Source organism: Lates calcarifer, unplaced genomic scaffold (genome assembly GCF_001640805.2).
Source record: "Lates calcarifer isolate ASB-BC8 unplaced genomic scaffold, TLL_Latcal_v3 _unitig_2166_quiver_1328, whole genome shotgun sequence".
In the NCBI taxonomy this organism is placed as follows: Eukaryota; Metazoa; Chordata; class Actinopteri; family Centropomidae; genus Lates; species Lates calcarifer.
Genome location: NW_026116026.1, coordinates 1 through 14,999, shown reverse-complemented (window position 1 = coordinate 14,999; position 14,999 = coordinate 1). Strand labels below are relative to the sequence as shown.

General features: G+C 42.1%; 1 protein-coding gene across 5 annotated transcripts; it reads left to right on the top strand.

Moving 5' to 3' along the window:
- The first annotated feature begins 137 nt into the window (after positions 1 to 137).
- On the top strand, positions 138 to 8,041 carry LOC108892303 (trichohyalin). Of its 5 annotated transcripts, none has more exons than XM_051067937.1 (12): positions 138 to 262; positions 854 to 1,003; positions 1,090 to 1,154; positions 1,237 to 1,372; positions 1,459 to 1,848; positions 2,073 to 2,121; positions 2,480 to 3,870; positions 4,063 to 4,169; positions 4,253 to 5,654; positions 5,741 to 5,842; positions 6,372 to 6,666; positions 6,833 to 8,041. In XM_051067937.1, exons 2-12 carry the CDS (start codon positions 920 to 922, stop codon positions 6,850 to 6,852), a joined length of 4,041 nt encoding a protein of 1,346 aa, XP_050923894.1. In that variant the 5' UTR covers positions 138 to 262; positions 854 to 919; the 3' UTR covers positions 6,853 to 8,041. The 5 variants fall into 5 exon arrangements, with proteins under 5 accessions (XP_050923894.1, XP_050923897.1, XP_050923893.1 ...); XM_051067940.1 differs by having other exon boundaries at positions 2,477 to 3,870; positions 6,372 to 6,654; XM_051067936.1 differs by having other exon boundaries at positions 2,477 to 3,870.
- The last annotated feature ends 6,958 nt before the right edge of the window (positions 8,042 to 14,999 follow it).

The following is a 14,999-nucleotide window of genomic DNA, read 5'->3' as shown; positions in this document are numbered from 1 at the left end:
TAAAGAAACCGTTGTTCGATTTTTATAACGTGTATGGAGCATACCGAAACCGTTTCCCCCAAGATGGTACAGTCTTCTCTCCCCTTCCTCTCACGTTGGTACAGTCCACCCACAGGCGGGAAAGCATCGATGATCACGTGACAGGAAGAAATCGGCCAACATGGCGACAAGCCGGACAGCGTAGCTTAGTAACGAGAAGCTTCCAGTTGTAACGAGGAAACACTGAGGCGTTCGTCTTCACGGGATCACCGCTCGGTTTTCGGTGAGTTTGCGCCGTTTCTCTCCCGTTAAACGACCAACTGACAAAAAGTGACGCAGGGCAGAGATTCGAATTTCTCCCGTTAGAGCTAACGGCCGGCTAGCAGAGTTAGCTTCCGAGCTAACTCGCCTGTATTTGTAAACAATGAGTGAACGTGGTGCTAAAAACGAAACCGCTCACATAAAGCGTCAGATTTCACGGTAGAAACAGCTGCGAACGACCCGATTTCACTTTTAATTTCGATTGTGTAGTTGACATAACGCAGCGTGTGATCAAACGAGCACGACAAGCAACAGTTAAGGCTGAAAACTGGTTCAGAAAACCAGACATCTGTTTATAATAAAGCTCCTAAATGCACTTAAATAAAAGTGCAGCTCTGGGTTCCACTTGATGGTAGTCTGGTAGTGATATATAGTGATGTTTCTAGTTAAACTAACAGGATCTTACTCTTTAATATAAAGCACTAACTATATATAATGTTGTCTGATAACAGTCTGAGCCTGTCAGTGCAAAAAACAAATATTTTGGGGATTGTCTTTGGGTTTTAGAGGTCTTGGCCTTATTGTGTTAAATGTCTCCTCTGTTTTCTTTCAGGCTGTTTTCAGCTTCAGAGGTCGCTGGTTCGATTCCCTCTCCCTGTGATCGAGCTTCAGCTGCAGGATGCCGGGGAAAAACAGCGACAGCTTCAAACCAGGAGACCTGGTGTTTGCCAAGATGAAGGGCTTCCCTTACTGGCCTGCCAGGGTACGCACCTGTTAGACCACATACAGACAGTCCGAGCTGTACCACTGTTGATTTATATCTAACCTGATACATCTGTGTGTGTTCAGATCTGTAAGTCAGACGACGGATACAAGAAGCGAGTCCCGGTCTTCTTCTTTGGGACCCACCAGATGTATGTACACGCAGCTGCTGATCAGTTGGCAATCAATAAGGAAACATTGATTGGTCTGTGATTGATCTCTCTCCCTCCTCAGAGGCAGCCTCCCTCCAGAAAACATCATCCCCTACGTCGGTAACAAGATGAAGTACGGCAGCGGCGTTCGCATCAAGGGCTTCGCCGAGGGCATGTGGGAGATCCAGAACACACCTGGAGTCGGGAGTAAACTCAAAGTCAGCGACTAAAACGCTCACGTATGTGTCCTCCGACCTTCGCTCGCTGTGGTATGAATTCATAATCTGTTCTGTTGCTTCCTCAGATTCCTGCAAAGACCAACACACAGGCTGCACCTGCTAAACAAACGCCTGCACCCAAAACAACAAACGACAAACTGAAAAATACTCCAACCAAATCAACCCCCAGTAAGTCTGCCCCCGTGAAGCCCGACAGCAAACCAGCTGCTGGTCGAAGCGCTCCGAGCAAAGCTACGAATAAAACAGAAACTGCTGCTAAAACTCCCACGAGAGCCTCGTTAAGATCTGCTCCAGAGACCAAACCGGCTTCAGCTTCGACAGACGTCACGGCTGCAGATGGTTCGGAGGCTGCAGCGACGACACGCAGCAGAAAAACAAAGACAGACTCCAAACCAGCTCCTGAAAGACCTGAGACAGATGCTGCTGCTACCAGGACCAGATCCGCAGAGTCCGAGGTAATGACACCGTCAGTGATCGGGCGCTGTTTTCTGTTTTGGTTTTAAAATGACATTGAGAAAAGAAAGAATCCAAGAGGAAAAATCTTTAGCATCAGTTAGAGGAGCTAATATCACACGTTTTCTGTCATGAAATGCTCGTTACAGAGCAGACTCAGTTGATGGATTCAGACAGAGGGAGAGAGGAAGTGTTTTCATTTGTTCTAATTGTTTTATTTTTTCAGGTTGATGCTTCGCAGCATAAAAAGAGGACACCCACCAGTCCTGCTCCAGGTAACTAACACACACTGTACCAAGGCTGTCTGTCTGTCTGAGAGGTTATGGCTCAGTTTTTAGCCAGAAATAATTCCCAGGGGGCTTTGCTAAGATGGCTGCCGAGTGGTGCGACTTGTTCATAAGGACTTTGCTCAGACCCTTTATTCAGTACACAGCAGTTACATCTTCAAGTCTACAAGCTTTGCTCACCTGGATTAAGGCAGTTTCTTCTTATTATTCATCCTGTGAATAGGTTGCAGGGGTCTGAATACTTTTTAAAGCTGCTGAACATGCTGCTAATAATTAATTATCTTTACTATCAACTCTACAAAAGTTCATCGACGTCGTAGTTAAAAGTTTCTCTTTTTTCCAGCAGCGGGTAAGAAGGCGAAGACCACAGAAACAACTCCGACACAAACAAACAAGAACAACAGAGGACAGAGAGACCGGGAGGAGGAGGAGGAGGAGGAGGAGACGTCTGAGAGTCAAGGAGTGAAGAGGAAGAGAAAAGAGAGGGATGAAGAGGAGGTGGAAAAGGAGACAGAGGAGAAGACGTCAGCAGACGCTCGAGGGATGAAGACGAGGAGATCGGAGAAAGAGGAACCGAAGGAGGAGGAGAAAACAAAACAGGATGAGAGCAAAGGGAAGGAGGAGACTACGAGAAGAGAGGAGGGCCAAGGAAGAAAAAGGAAGAGAGAGGAGAAAAGAGGGAAGGTGGTGCAGAAGAAAATAAAGGTGTGGGTGAAGGTTGACGGGTTGGAGAGGAAGAAAAGAGAGATGAAGAAGAGGGAGAGGATGGAGAAGAAAAGGGGAGTAAACTCAGAGAGAGGAGGGACAAAGACGAGAGGAGAAAGGAAAGAGAAGGAGGAGAGGAAAACAAAGGATGGAGGAGAGACAGGAAAGAAAGAGGAGGTGAAGGAGAAGATGATGGAGGAGGAGAGAAGTGGAGAAAAGTCAGAGAGAGAAAGAAGGAAGATGAGGAGAGGAGAGAAGGAGGAGAAGAAAACAAAGGACGAAGGAGAGGAAGGAATGAAAGAGGAGGAGAAAACTGTAGAAAAGTCTGAGAGAGAACGGATGAAGACGAGGAAAGAAGAGAAGGAGGAGCAGAAGGAGAAAACAAAGGATGTAGAGGAAGGAAAGAAAGAAGTGGTGAAGAGGACGGAGGAGGAGAAAACTGGGGACAAATCTGAGAGTGAAGGAATGAAGACGAGGAGAGGTAAGATTGAGGAGGTGAAAAAGGATACAGAGGAGGAGAAGAAATCAAGGGATGGAGGAGAGGAAGGAAAGAACGAGGAGGTGAAGAAGACAGAGGAGGAGAAGACTGGAGAAATGTCTGAGAGAGAAGGGAGGAGGACAAGGAGAGGAGAGAAGAAAAAGGATACAGAGGAGGGAAAAGAGGAACAGAAGGAGAAGAAAACGAAGGATGCAGAGGAGAGAAAGAAAGAGGAGGTGAAGAAGAAAATGGAGGAGGAGAAAACTGGAGAAAAGTTAGAAAGAGAAGGGATGAAGACAAGGAGAGGAGAGAAAGAGGAACAGAAAAAGGATGGAGGAGAGGAAGGAAAGAAAGAGGAGGTGAAGAAGAAGATGATGGAGGAGAAAAGTGGAGAAAAGTCTGAGAGTGAAGGGATGAAGACGAGAAGAGGGGAGAAGGAGGAGAAGAAAGCAAAGGATGAGGAAGAAAAGAAAGGAGAGACTGCAACAGAAAAAGTGAAAGATGGAAAAGCAACAGAGGAAAAGGAGAAAGACGGCAGTTCTGTGGATGAGGAGGTAAAACTGGTTTAAATCACAGTTCTCTCATTTAACCTTAAATCACAGAGTAACGACGCTCTACACAATCTGACTGTAGTGTATATGAGTCTTTATTGAGGGACAGATATGATGAACTGAGGTTGTGCTGATTCTATATACAGGAAGGGAAACGTCTCTATGTGGAGGGTTAATCTTTTTTCTTTACGACAGCGACAGCGCCGCCTGGCTGCCAAGAGGGAGAGTTTGTTGAAATCCCTGAGAGGTTTGCTGAAGGCCGGGAGAGGAGTGAAGAGGAGGGAGATGATGAAGAGCGCTCAGTAAGAAAAACACTTGCATGGATCAGAAGTGATGGAAGCGTTTTAGATGAAGTGTTAAATGTTTTAATTTCTGTTTTGATCAGGAAGATCGAGCTCAGAAAGACGACAGACAAGAAGAGCGCGAAGGAATCAACGGTCGCCAAAGTGACGAGCAGGAAATCAGGCGCTAAAGCCTCCGTCAGCAAGAAAATGACCGTAAAGACTGAAATAAAGAGGAAGAGGGAAGACAAGAAAGAAAGAGATGAAAAAGAAGAAAAGGAGAAGATGAAAATGTCCGAACAAAAGATGACAGCAGAGAGGAAAAAGAAGGATGAACATAAGAGCGACAAAAGTAAAACAGATGAGGTGAAGACAAAAGAAAATGTGCAGAAGAGGGATGAAAAAATGAAGACTGAGGAAAAGAAGAATGAGGGAGTGAAAGAGAAAAAAGTAGAGGTGAAAAAGAGCGATGAAAGTAAGGAGCAGAAAGACGAGGAAAAGAAAGAAGAGAGAAAAATAATCGGGAAGATCGTGAAAGCGACGGTCGGGCAGGGAGCAAAGGTTCAGGTGAAGACGATGATGGGAGGAGCGATGGCGGCAGCGGAGGAGGAGAAGAAGAAGAAAGAGGGGAAGACAGACAGCAGAAAGGTGGAAGAGAAGAAAAAGGTGAAGGAGGGGGAGAAGGTTGAGAGGAAATTAGAAAGAACAAGGGCGGTGACAGAGGACAAAAAAGACAAGAACGTAGTAGAAATAGAGAAGAAGAAGAAGGACAAGGACGAAGAGATGACGATGAAAACAAGCGAAGAACAAAAAATGCAAAAAGCTTCAAATTCGCAAGGAGAGCAGAATGAAACAGAGACGGAAAAAATGACAACACTAGAAGAGAAGAATGAGGAGAAGAGCGAAAAACTTGACAAAGAATTGCAGGAGAAGAAAGACGACAAAAGTACAGCAGATCAAACAGAAGAGATAAAAACGCAGAAGAAGAGTTTGGAAGATAAGAAATCGGGGGAGACGACAACAAAGAAGAAGAGTTCGAAAGAAAAGAAAACGGAGGAAATAAAAACACAGAAGGAGAATTTGGAAGAAAAGAAATTGGAAGAAACAAAAATGCAGAAGAATTTGGAAGAAAAGAAAATGGAAGAACAAAAAACGCGAAAGAAGAGTTTGGAAGAGAAGAAATCGGAAGAAACAAAAACAAGGAAGAAGAGTTCGGAGGACAAGAACACAGAAGAGACAAAGACTAAGACAAAGAGTTCAGAGGAAAAGATAAATGACAAAGTGACAACAGAAGCAGCAGAGAAATCTGCAGAGACGCCACAAGCTGAATCTGAAACAAAAGTGGAGGAGAGCAGCGCAGAAGAACAGAGTAAACCAAAGAGCGATTCGTCGGACGGAGGCGAGGCAGAGCAGCAGCAGAAGAAGAGTTCGACCATGACGCTGACGGACTCGACTCTTCACAGAATCCACGGAGACATCAGGATTTCTCTCAAGACTGACAACCCGGTAAGACACAAACAAAGGATCAGACTCGGCCCTTCCTCCTCCTCCATCATGTATCTGTTCTACATGTCTTTGTTTCTGTCCTCCAGGACATCAGGAAGTGTCTGACGGCGTTGGATCAGCTCAGTATGGTTTATGTAACATCCCAACACGTCCAGAGACACAGTGAGCTCGTCGCGACGCTGAGGAAGGTACACAAACGATTAATCATCATCAAATAGGAGACTTTGCTGCTTTTCTTGATCTTAACTTATTTTAACTTCTATATTTTTGGATTTTGGACTGCTGGGTGGACAAAACAAAGACCTTTAATGGCATCACCTGCTGTTCTCTAATGTTTTCAGTCCATTTGGCAATTGTCCACGTCAAAGTTTGTCCACTAAAGTTCTTGTTTTTATCACTGACAGACTCAGATTGTTCTTCTCAGTGTCTGATAACATGATGATAGGATTCCTACAGAGACAGAGCTTTTTGTTAAAGAGTCAGATCCTTTTAGTTTAACCACAAACATTTCTATATATCTCTACCAGACTCCATTGACTAAACCGTGATTTTACTGAGCAGTAGCTGGAATACCAGGGTTTGGAAGGCTTACACGAATTAATTTATATATATATTATATAATATATTGTCATAAAAACTTTCCCTTAAATCCTCAATGATATTATTTATATTAAAGTACTTTACCATGTGTATTTCTTCATGGTTTTTTCTGTGTAGATGCGGTACTACAGAGCGAACCAGGCCATCATGGACAAGGCCTCCATGCTATACAACCGCTTCAAAAACGCCTTCCTGGTGGGAGAGGGGGAGGAGGTGGTGAGTGCCGCCTTCCTGCGGTCACTGCTGGAGGACAAAGAGAGGGAGGAGGCTCAGAGGGTGGAGCAGTGGAGGGAGAGGCTGAGGAGGGAGGAGGTGCTGCAGGAGGTGAAGAGACGCATGGGACATGTGAAAGAGAGGAGGAGGACCGACGGAGGAGGGGAGGAGGAGGAGCAGAAAGAAGGTGAAGAGGGAGGTAAAGAAATTAAAGAGAATTATAATTTACTGCTGTGAGTGAATAAGAAGTTTAATTAAATATAGAAAGAATGTGAATTAAAAAAACAAGTTTTAATTGTTTTCATCTCAAGTTTTAATGTTTTTGTTTGTTGGTTTCTTCTAATCACCCCTGCCCCCTCCTCCAGCTCCAGTGGACTCTTCCTGAAGTTTTAGTCTTTCTGTAGCAGTCTGGACTGAACCAACTCCTTGCTGAGGGGTGTGGACCTGAACCCCCCACCCCCCTGCACGGACAATGAGAATGTCCACAACCATTTACCTCATCACATTCATTCACCTGCTCATTAACTGTTATTTATTCTGTGTTGTAAATGAAAAGGTGCTGTTATATCTGAACAGGAGTTTTACAGTGTTTTGTCACACCTGAGCAGGTACAGTCGTCATTAACTCCTGCTAACGTCAGTGCATTAGTGCAGTTGAGATAATTTCATCTCAATTTCAATTTCATTTTTACCAGGACAGTGTTTATCTCTTTTCCACTAACACACACTTATTTGTTATTTTTAACAGTTTTGCCTAACATGATACACCTGAGCATTACCCTCCACCTTTACCTGTCCTTTTAAGTTAAGCTAACCTTTAATTATTTTACCTTTTAATCTAAAACCCAGCCTTTAAGCCCTCAACATAACCTTAATCTACCTCTGTTAACTCTTTTATGAGGAGAGGGTACATTGTCCTTCAGTTTGTTTTTATTTTTAAAAAATGTTTCATTAACGTTACTTTTAGGGACATCAGGTCCTCACAAGGCTGCATAAAGTCTGGTTTAAAGGGTTAGGGTTAGGGTTAACCCTAACCCTAACCCTCTGTTGCTAATTTTCCTTTTTAGTGTATATGGTGCTCCATTTTGTTTCACATCACTAAGTCATCTGCATGTAATCTAAGAGGCATGAGGAAATGTGGCTTTGTTTTGAGTGTACTTTCTCTTTATGTCAGGTTGTCGTCAGCAGCATTAAAAATTAAAGCATTAAATCGCCTCACTGAACCTTGATATTCATACTCTTGCTGCTGGGGAGGACTTAGTGCCTTGCTCAAGGACATCACGGCAGTAAACGTACAGTCAGAGCTGCTTTGTGTTTTTATAAAACTTTGTACAGTCAGATATTTTATTCTGTATTTTATTGTGACACTGAGATGTTTCTATTCTTTTTATGTTTGCAGTTGTTACAGTTTATTGTAAAAATGGCTGTTACTGTTTCCGTTGTGTAAATATGTGATTTTTACTTGCAGAAATTTTTTAAACAAAACTGGCATCACAAGTCGGACTACAATATTGACTTTTCTTTGTAAATGTTTGGCCTCACTGTCTACAAATTAAAGGTTTACTCTCAAAATTATTTTTTTCTGTAAATTATGACTGAAATTATGAAGTTATTTTCAGTTTTCTCAAAATTGTGGTCTGATTATGATCTAAAAGGATTTTTAAAACTAATTTTAAAACTCTTATCATTGGCCACTAAAACCTGCCAAACTACACGGAAAACCTCAAGCACCATTTGAACCTCCAAGAGACCCCTGGGAACTCCAGAACCTCTGGAACCCCCTCACTAACCAATACACCCCCCTACAGAACCTTCCAAACTGTCTAACAGTTCACTAGAACGGTCTCCCTGACCACTAGAACCATATCACTGACTGCTTAAACTTCCAAAAATGTATACATGTAGAAACTTCACCACTACATCCTCTTAAGGGCCACCAGAACCCTCTAAAACCATCTGCAGAACCTCTTCAAATGACCACTAAGACTTCCCAAATCCATTAGAACCTTCAAAAGATCCCTAGGAACTCTAGAACTTCTAGAACCTCCTCAATGACCATTACAACCTCTTACAGAACCTTCCAAACCTTTTGCTCTAATTTGTCACCTGTCCAGTTTAATCTTAAAAAGCTGTATTATCTGTAAAACTGCTGCTTTATTTCCTAAATATTTCGACTTGAATTCTATGAATTAAAAATATTTATGTAATGTAATTTTAAAAAGTGATGTTTTGATGCTTTTGTATGTTTTGCCGAATGTACATGGTCTAATTCAGTGTCTGCCTCTCTCTCTCAGTGTGGGGGCGGAGAAACGGAAATAAAGGAGGTGTGTTTTCTCTCGGTTTGTGTGTGAAACGTAGACGGTTTTTCTCTCCTCTTCACGGAAGAGAGAGACAGCAGAGGAGAGGATCGGCGTCCAACACCGCCACGACCGACCGAGAGAGAAGGACGAACCGGAATCATAAAAGACGAGATTAAACAGCAACACGGAGACGACACGGGGAATAAACGGGACAGAGATACAGAGGAGGAAATAAAACACATCTGTACCGGGGAGGATACAGAGTCCGTGGCTGCAGCAGCACGGACGCGGACGGTGCGTGTCGGCGTGTGCGCGGTTGTGACAGAAATGGGATTGTGGTTCTCCTGATAGCGACAGGAACAGCAGTGGAACCCGGCCGACCTGCGGACCTGAGGGAGGACAGGCACAGACATGGCCCACGTAGGCAACGGAGCGACCGCCGAGGATGAGGTGGGAGTCACACCGACACACTGCGACCATATTCCTGTCATATCTCTACACCAGTGTCCGTGTAGTGTCTTTAATATCACCATGTAATTTAATTTACACGGTGATTATTCATATTCCTGTTAAGTCTATTCTGTTATTGCTGTTATAATATTCCTGTAGTTATCTACAGTATGTTGTATTTGACCTTTTGTCCTATAACATCATATTGGTGCAATTCTATGATAGTTCCATAGTGTCTCTAAGGCTGTACTCCTACAGTGATCAGTACTGTTATACTGTATTTCTTCTAAATAATCCCTAAAAACAATTTCCCCTTTGAAAAATGCAACATTCCTTATTATCGGACATCTGCAGAGGGACAATGTTACAAGTGTCTGGCAACATTATGGATAGGATTTCTACAGAGATATAGGTTTTTATTAAAGAGTAAGAGTTCTTTTCACTTAACCAGAAACATCATGATAGATCACGACCAGACTCCATTGACAAAAACAGGAATTTTACTGAGCAGCTGTCAGTCTGCTGCTGCCTCAATCTGTTGGTTTGTTCATGTTGCTGTGTGGTACTTGTGTAAGGTATCTGAATACTTCTTCCGTCATTGAAAGTCACACAACACAAACTATTTGATCGAGGCAGTGGTGAAATTACCATTTTTGTCAATGGACTCTGGTCTTGTGAAAAGTCAATTTATGATATTTTTTTCATGCTTCTTTGGTGGCCTTGTGTCCCCATGTTTGTGTAACTATAGAGACTCCACTCTATTTTGTCTTTTGTCTTCCATACTTATTTGAAAGTAATTTCTTCATCCACAGTATCCCCATATATTTCTGTAGTATCTTTTCAGAATAGACCTTATTTACAGAACTGAATATTGCACAAAGGATTGTCACGTTTTTAGGTTAAAAAAGAACCATAATCATGTGTTCCTTTTCAGGGAACAGTCATATATTCCTTCTTATATATAGTCTTTACAGTCATATATATTCCTGTAGTCCTCTGTTTCGAATCTGTGGCGCCCAGTGTTGACTTTATAGTGGCCTTATCTCTACATTATCATGCTATTCCTACAGACCCTCTGTGGTTGTGTTTCTGTGTTTGTGTTCCTGTAGCGACCCATTGTTGTTAGCACTGAATTTGCACTGAGCCTCTGTTGTATTACTTTGGTATTTCTATGGTGATTTGCAGCTTGTGGTGCCCAATATAGAGTTGATAGAGGGCTTAACTGGAGAGACCTGAAGCTGCCGTTTGTTGTTCTGTATTGATCTATTGATGGGTTTTTTGAATCCAATTCATTTGGTATAGAAACTGTCTCAAAGATCCTTGACCTCTGACTTCATATCATTTCACCGTCAGATTTCACTCTGGTTCCCTGGCTGTCCCTGCACTCTGCATCACTCTTCTGGGGATTTACTGAACCTTTCCTCACTTATTTGTTTATGTTCAGAGCCACTGAGCTTTACAACTTCATGGCTTAGCACAGGTGAACTGTGACTTACCTATCTGCAGTACATATTCAGCTTCAAATGAGGCGATGCTATCCGTCATGTCTGTCTGTGTGGACTTATGTAAATGATGGATCTGATTTCAACCGCAGGCTGGCTTCTGCACAACAAACACAGGGAAGCTGGATGAGAATATGAGGGTTTGCTTTCCGAGGCTCTAACCTAATTACGTTTACTCCGATCCAAAATGACTAAAATCTAAATTAAGCAGGGTCAGAATGTCCGTAATCACAGGATAGAAATCAATCCTGGATAGTTTTCTGTCTGGTTATGTGATTCAGAGTGAGCTGGAGAGGTTATTTTTTTAACCTTTATGTTTCTAGTAAAGCCTCATGTTCCACCCTGGTTCATATTGTTCAAACAGGGAGTGCCCCAGTACAACCACTGACTGGAAGAGGTTCAGTATGCCTACCAGGTTCTAAGGATGAGGGAATTGTAGAGGTGTTTCAGAAGGTTCAGAGGTCTGTACCTGGGTTTTTGGGTTCTCTGGAGGACCAATTTTGCAATCTCAGATATCTTTCCTAGAGGTGGTTTCATAGGTTCACTGGGTCTTTACTTTGGATTTAGAGGCTTTTGAAAGGGTTTGGTGGGTCTTTGAAGTTCTAGAGATCATTCAGGAGGAGAGTTTCAATGGGCCTGTTGGTCTGTTTCTAGATATTAGCAAGGTCTAAGGGAGAAACAGAAGGTTGTGTTGTGTTTTTTTAAAAGGTCCAAGGTGTCTTCAAGGGGTTTTACCAGATATTTATTGAAGTTCTACAGGTTACTTAAGTGGATCTAGGGAGTTTTTAGAGGATCTAGAGTGACCTGTCTTTTAAGAGTTTTTAGTGCCTTAACAGCCTTATCAGGTGTTGCTCAAGCCACCTGATTTGGAGGCTAGTTACCTCTGAGGCAGTTTCAGGGCCTCAGTGGCATTCAGTTCAGCAACTTTATGTTTTCACACCCTCTGGTTTTGTGGGCTGGGCGTTTTTTCTGTCATATCTCACCAGTTCATCTCCCCTCACAATGCTCCACTGTCAGCCTCCTTCAGTCAACTCATCACATTACAGAGGAATTCAGCTGACTTCAGTTGAGCTGCGAGGAATGTAGGACAAGCTGTGTTTATAAAAAAACTAAAACACAGTGGGGGTTATCGTCCGACTTCCACTGCAACGATACACAACAAGTATCCCTGACCCTTGACTCTTGTTTAATGTCAGTCCAGGACCTGAAGCTATTTCTGCCATTTAGGTCAGAGAAATTCTTTCTGTTAAAAACCCACAGGTATGAACAAAATGTAAATAACCCCCTGAGAATTAATACAGCAAACAGAATATTTGTTTTTACCCTTTTACCCTAGTATTATCCTGCTTCACGTTCACTGAGCAGGTAAGGATTAAAAACTGCACCTTAGTGAAAGGCACTTATCCAATACTTTACTACTCAATTATTGCAAATTAGAAGCTGCAAAAGGTTGATGATAACAGAGGTTGTTCAGAGTCAGAAGCTTTTCTTTGAGCAGGTTTCCTCTTCAGTGATCTAGTCCCAGGGCTTTCAGAATTACATGTTCTACTTTCATCTCTGGACATTATCTAAATTTGTTGGAGCAGGTTTTGTGGTTTTCTTGGCAGGATTTTGCATATTCACAAAGTTTTTAGCAAAGTACGTGGATATTAAGAAAGCTCTAGAAATTTAAAACAGTTGCATAAAACCTTTCAGTTCCAAGGTCATGATTAGCTACCCAGTTGTGGGTAAACGTCATTGTTCTAACTTATATTTAGATCCAATACTCTACAGGCAGACAAAGTTTAATTGCAAACTCAATATATATGATAGTTTAAATGAAAATAACTGTTAGTGTGAGTGTGTTTTTTCCTGGACATTTAGAGCTGCACTGCTGAGAATGCAAAGGTTTAACCAGACAATGCTGCATTATTTAAACACAAGCAGCTAGTAAGTGTAACTATATCTTACTTATGGCGCTGAGAGGTTTAGGTGGTGAATGCAGAGTGTTGTGTGAGTGAACAGAATGCGATTATTAAGAAAACACAAGGAGACCACTGTGTGCCTCTCCTCGACCAGACTCCCATCGCTTTCCATTTCCTCTGCGGGGTCAAAGGTCAAGACTACACCAATGGTATTAAGTAAAGAGTGACATAGAATATAGTAGCTCCACTGGACTTGGATGTTTTTCCAGGGGATTCTTAATGAGGATTAAGGATCCCTAAAGGGGCTTCACAGGTCATTGATAATTTCTGGGGAACACTGCAGAACTTTAAAAGGCCATATTGAGTAAAACAGTTGAGGAGGATCCAGGTTGTTTGATGTCTGTTGTAAAGGTGTTTGATAATCCCTTCAGGTCACTGAGGGGGTTCCTGGTTCTCTTCTGCGAGTTGGAAGTGTATAGTTTGGGTTCAAAGGGTCTTGGGTCCTTATAAGATCACTGAAAGGGTCTTTCAGGTTTCTGTTTGGTTGATGGTTTCTGAGAGTTTTTAAACAATGCTTTGAGGTCTGTGAGGAGGTGTAACAAGTGACTTGGAGATTTTGGGAAACCTTGGAGATTGGGAAGGACGAATCTGGGGTTCTGAGGGTCTTGAACGGTTTAAAATCTTGTAGTTACTGAAAGTGTTCTGGGGGTCCTTATAGCAGTAACAGATTGCATAATTTGTCTTCAATCATTGAGGATTCTCTGAGGCCACTGAGAAGGTTCTGCAGACTGTTTCAGATGTTCCACAGGTCATGATGTGGTTTTGATAGGTCATATAGTGGATTCTTAGGGTTTAAAGTTGTTCCTAAAGTCAGTAAAAGGACCTTAGAGGTCACTGGGGAGGTTAAAAACTATTTGACAAGCATTGAAGGTTTTAGGTGTTTGAGGCTTCCCATGAATGGTCTGATAATGTGCAAGGAGCTGTAAAGGTTCTGGTTGTCCAGCAGTATTTTAATGCTCCCTAAGGGGGATTTGTAGTCTCTGAGGGGGTTTTAGAAGTCTGTGAGGTGTTGGTTGGGAGTTTCCAAGCCTCCCTGAAAGTAGTATTTTGTTGGGTTGTTTGTGTTTAAGTGTCTGGTAATAGGACACAGTGGTAGGTTCTGACTAATTGATTAGAAAGCTGCTGCTGTCACAAGAGAAGCTTTGCTGGCTTTGACCTCTCCCTGTCTGTAACATCATACACTGGTGTAGCTGCTGCTTTTTCCACGCCTCCAGTTTTCATCCTGAAAAAACACTAAAAACCTGCCGCCTGTGCTGAATAATCTCTAGTTGTTTGGAAGAAAATCATCTCTTGTACTTTCCCGCTCTACTCTCTGTCAGTTTCTGTCACTTTCATTAGGTCACAGGAGTATTTTACTGTAGTGGTTATAAATATGATAATCTCTTCTTGTGTTTACAGCCTTTGCAGCCATAAAAACTGCATTTTCTCACAGGACACTTCAATTTCAAAGAGCTGTGTATCTGTGTTTTAGAAAATCAGAATTTAAAAAATTTACAGATTTACAGAAACGAGAAAAATAACAGGCCATTTGTTCCTTTTTAAGTCAAAAGGTCAATACCTTATTTCATTGCATAATAGCTGCTGATATAAAAGGCAATGAAGGAACGGGGAACTAGGAAAAAAAGGAAAAGGAACTTATTGTGTTTTGTATTGAGTATTTAGTTCAGAAATGTGGTGGTGGAAGAGAAGTCTGTGGTTTATTACTCAGTTTCAGAAATTCATAGAAAAAGTACAAATCTTATAATTGATTAATTATTTGTTTTTTCTGGTGAAATGTGGGATTTTCCTTTATCTCTGTTCAATATCATGGTAAACAGAATAATTTAATTTTAATAATTTTAGGTGCCGCCTCATATTAAGGAGCTTCTTTTATTTATTAATATCCCGCTATAAAATAGTAATCTTATAATGTGAGAAAACCTGCGTCTTCTCGACACCTCAGGCTGTAAAACTTCACCCGTCATGTTTAAGAGTCTATTGTGTTGTGGTGAGTTAGTGAGTTAATGAGCTGGACCGGCTGGTTAAACAGCATTCAGCTATGACAACACACACTCAGCAGGGGGTGTGTGTGGTGTTCGTGTTTGGATCGCTGCGAATGTTGCAAACTGACAAAAACAGTGACAGAGTGTGAGGGAATGTCAGAGAGCATCTGTTTGTATGGGAGAGAGAGAATGAGAGAGAAAGTGTGAAAAGAGAGGATGGAGTGTGTGAGCAGTGAGCGTCTGTTTGGATTCACACAGATTTATTTTCTCATGTTTGTGCAACTCTTCTAAGTACATCCATCATTCCCTCCATCCACCCACTTCTTTATTTTCAT

Coding starts and splice junctions, on each gene's coding strand:
- LOC108892303 (XM_051067936.1), top strand. CDS start 920: ATGCCGGGGAAAAACAGCGACAGCTTCAAACCAGGAGACCTGGTGTTT. Junction 1,155..1,236: donor TTCTTTGGGACCCACCAGAT/GTATGTACACGC, acceptor CTCCCTCCTCAG/AGGCAGCCTCCCTCCAGAAA. Junction 2,122..2,476: donor ACCCACCAGTCCTGCTCCAG/GTAACTAACACA, acceptor TCTTTTTTCCAG/CAGCGGGTAAGAAGGCGAAG.